This window comes from Apis dorsata, unplaced genomic scaffold (genome assembly GCF_000469605.1).
Source record: "Apis dorsata unplaced genomic scaffold, Apis dorsata 1.3 scaffold_68, whole genome shotgun sequence".
NCBI classification, from domain to species: Eukaryota; Metazoa; Arthropoda; class Insecta; order Hymenoptera; family Apidae; genus Apis; species Apis dorsata.
This window is the reverse complement of record NW_006263366.1, coordinates 40,462-43,640: the sequence shown is the minus strand read 5'-3', so window position 1 is coordinate 43,640 and position 3,179 is coordinate 40,462. Positions and strand designations below refer to the sequence as shown.

The window sequence follows — 3,179 nt, the reverse complement described above, 5'->3', positions numbered from 1 at the left end:
TTTTTTTTTTTTTTTTTTTTTTTTTTGTCTCGATTCAAAGCGAAAGCTCGTTTCCCATTCGTCCTCGAAGCGTGACGTAACATGCAAATGGAACCCTTTTTTCCCCCGGCCAGCCACATGCAAATGCGCGCAGAAATTTTCATGCGGAACGTGCGAGAATAACGAAACAGAAAGAGGACGTCGCTTGTTTGATTCCGGCTATGTAACGCATTCCCTTTATTTTCGTGATTCGTATTTAAATCGCGACGCTGTCGACACATCGGGCCCCTCGAATATTAAATAAGAGGCACGAGTAATAAAGTGAATTATTCAAAGGGTTCTAAAGGTGTCGTTTAAACGTCGTTTAATATCTTCCATTAAATAAATAGATTTTGAAAAAAAAAAAAAGACAAAGAAAAAAAGAATACATCGTGGAATCGTTTTTAAATTTATATAAATTTTTCTTTTAACGCATTTTTTTCTTTCTTTCTTCTTTTTTTTCTTTCACCAACAAACGAACGTTTAACATGATTCCGAAGGATGATATCAATATCTCGCGAATATCTTATATTCCTTTCGCAGAAATTTAATTAATACGAGTCGATTAACATTCCTCGTGAGTTTTGCTCGTCAAAGTTCTATCATCGATCATTTTTATCGATCACTTTTATACGATAACCCTTGTAGATACACTTGCGAAAGAGCAAGTGTTTTAAACGAAGATTTGTCCGCAGCACGGGTCTGGATGGAAGAGCTTGCGTGATGAAGGCTCTGTGCGAGGCTGCCCAGAGGAGTCCACAGGATGTTGGAAAAGGGAGCCTGGTCCAGGAGTTGCTGCACGCCATCTTCACGTGGGTATCGCGTTTACCTCATCGATATTTCGATTATTTATGAACCCTGGTAATCTTCTCTTAAAACCAAGTAGATTAAGAAAAAAAAGAGAAAAAAAGTAGTACCTTTTACATCTACCATATCCATCGTGAAAAAAGATCAAATCCCTATTCTAAATTACGATTGATATTCATAATTACATTAATAACAAATGCAACGTATGAATATGAAACGAAGCAGCGATAGCGATATAGTAATTAGTAATGGTTAATATTCATCGAGGTATTTACGTTAATATTAACCGAAAATCCATTGAATTCCGAACAAAAGAAGAAAAAAGAAAAAGGGGGGCCGCATTCTGTATATCCTCCCTTCTACGTAATAACTGTATTCAATGACGAAGCAGGGATAGCTAATTCGAACCGTTATTCAATCCCAGCGACTATGAAACTAAAACGTCTGGCGAGGGCGGCGTATAATCAATTAAAGGGATTAATCAACCGAAACGATTGAATCAGGAGTAATGTCCCGGATTCAGATCAACCGGTTAACCATCGATTTTGCCAGACCGATCCACTCGTTTCGAACGAATCAACGTTGTTGCGCTTTATCCATAATTTTTCACCGCCAGTATCCTTCCAGTATCCTTCTTCCTCTTCCTCTAAACCGTTCCGAAATTCGAAAACGAGGCGAAGGAAAGAAATCACACGCCACCCACTCCCTATCTAATCATAATTACGCAAATTACGTCAACGATTCCGAATGAAATCGCCTAGCTGGTCATCGGAATAGCTTTAAAGGGATTATCCTAACGTATTCTCTCCCCACTTAATTTCACGTGGTTTCTTAAGAAACGAGATCGGATGGATCCGCTGAATCTGAAATCGAATCCGGGATCTCGGTCGCCACCATTCGACCGTCTTCTTAAAATCCCATCCCCTCTTTTTCTTGCAGGTTGCCAGGGGACGGTGGCCGTTTCGAGCGAGCCGAGGATCAAGCTTACGAGCGCGCTTACACGAGCGGAGAGGATTGCAACCGGCTGTACCCGACCTGCCGCCACTCCATTTACGAGCTCGAGTTCTGAGGCTCGGTCATCCCTCCCATAGCAATTGGACGCTATTCGTATGCGTGCGCGAACGTTGACCGCGTTTCCACGCGACGGAAACGTGCGCCACCCTCCTCTCCACCTCGCCCCCTCGATTTTTCAAACCGAGCCATCCGTCGCCTAATCCCCTTCTCCTCCTCCAATGCTTCGGTCGAATCGCTGCCAAAGTTGAGCGCGTCTTCGTTTCGTGTTTCGAATTTTTCCAACTCCTCGCCCTCCCCGCCTCATCACGCCCCGCCTCGCCTCGCTTCGTTTCACTCGCGTGGCGCGCGACCGTTTCTCTTTTCCGTGAACGAATGGTGGAGCCATTTTCCGCCACGGGGGGCAGGGAATTTTCGAATGCAAAGTGGATATATTCGGACACGAGAATGCGGAGAAATGGAAATTTTGAACAATTGTCGGTGGAATAGGTTGGATAAGAATGGCTCGGGTTACGACTAGTATGCGGCTATCTCTATTTTATCGGAAATGGGATCGATGGAAATGGACACGAGCGCATAGGAGTGAAAGAGTTGGGGAATTTTTTTTTTCAGTTTATTAACTAAGAGAAAATTAAAAGATTGAAATTAAACTTTTGACGATGCGTTTGATTGCAAGTGTATTGAGAGTTGCGTGTGAGCTAGTTAAGATGATTATAATGATAGATAGAGAGAATAAATCGTGTTAATCCATTTAAATCAGGTTGCAGATTGGGTATCTGTTAGGTAAGTACGATTACAGATCGATAAAAGTTGTTAAAGTGCAAGTTGATGATCCTTTTAGGCAACAGCTTGGCTACTATCTACGGTCCATTTTTATTTCCTCTATGCGTTCTCTTTTCTTTTTCCTTTTCCTTTTCAAGGATTTTTTTCACGACTTTTTCACGACCGCCACGATTTATTTTAGAGGATGTCGGTGTATTCGCGGTAATTCGTTTTGCATTAACAAAATGGTCAACCGAGTGACCGCGGATTTACAGTTCATTTCGGCGGAGTGCAGTGCCTGCCCGCTCTTTCAACCCTTTTGTAAACGGGCCTGAGTGAAAAAGTCTACAAAAGGAGAACGGGAGAGAAAGGGAGAATGGAACGGAACGGGGAGGAAGAAGAGGAGGGAAATAATATCGCGCATCGCGGTATTATTTAAATGTCCAATATTTAACCACCAAGTATTACAACAACGTTTAAATGAGTTCGTTTTTTATTAATAATAATAGGTTCGCGCATCTATTCGACAAAGTTCACTTTGGTTTTCGAACGAGAAAGAAAAAAGAAATTAAAATTTCCAC

The 3,179-nt window shown here is 42.0% G+C and overlaps 1 protein-coding gene across 1 annotated transcript in view; it reads left to right on the top strand.

Annotated features, from left to right (window-relative positions):
• The window catches only part of LOC102675855, a 3,198-nt gene extending 1,071 nt beyond the window's left edge, over positions 1–2,127 (top strand). Inside the window, exons 3-4 of the mRNA XM_006609980.2 lie at positions 714–830; positions 1,765–2,127. Coding sequence (XP_006610043.1) covers positions 714–830; positions 1,765–1,894 — 247 coding nt within the window. The 3' untranslated portion in view covers positions 1,895–2,127. The remainder of the gene's footprint in view (positions 1–713; positions 831–1,764) is intronic.
• The last annotated feature ends 1,052 nt before the right edge of the window (positions 2,128–3,179 follow it).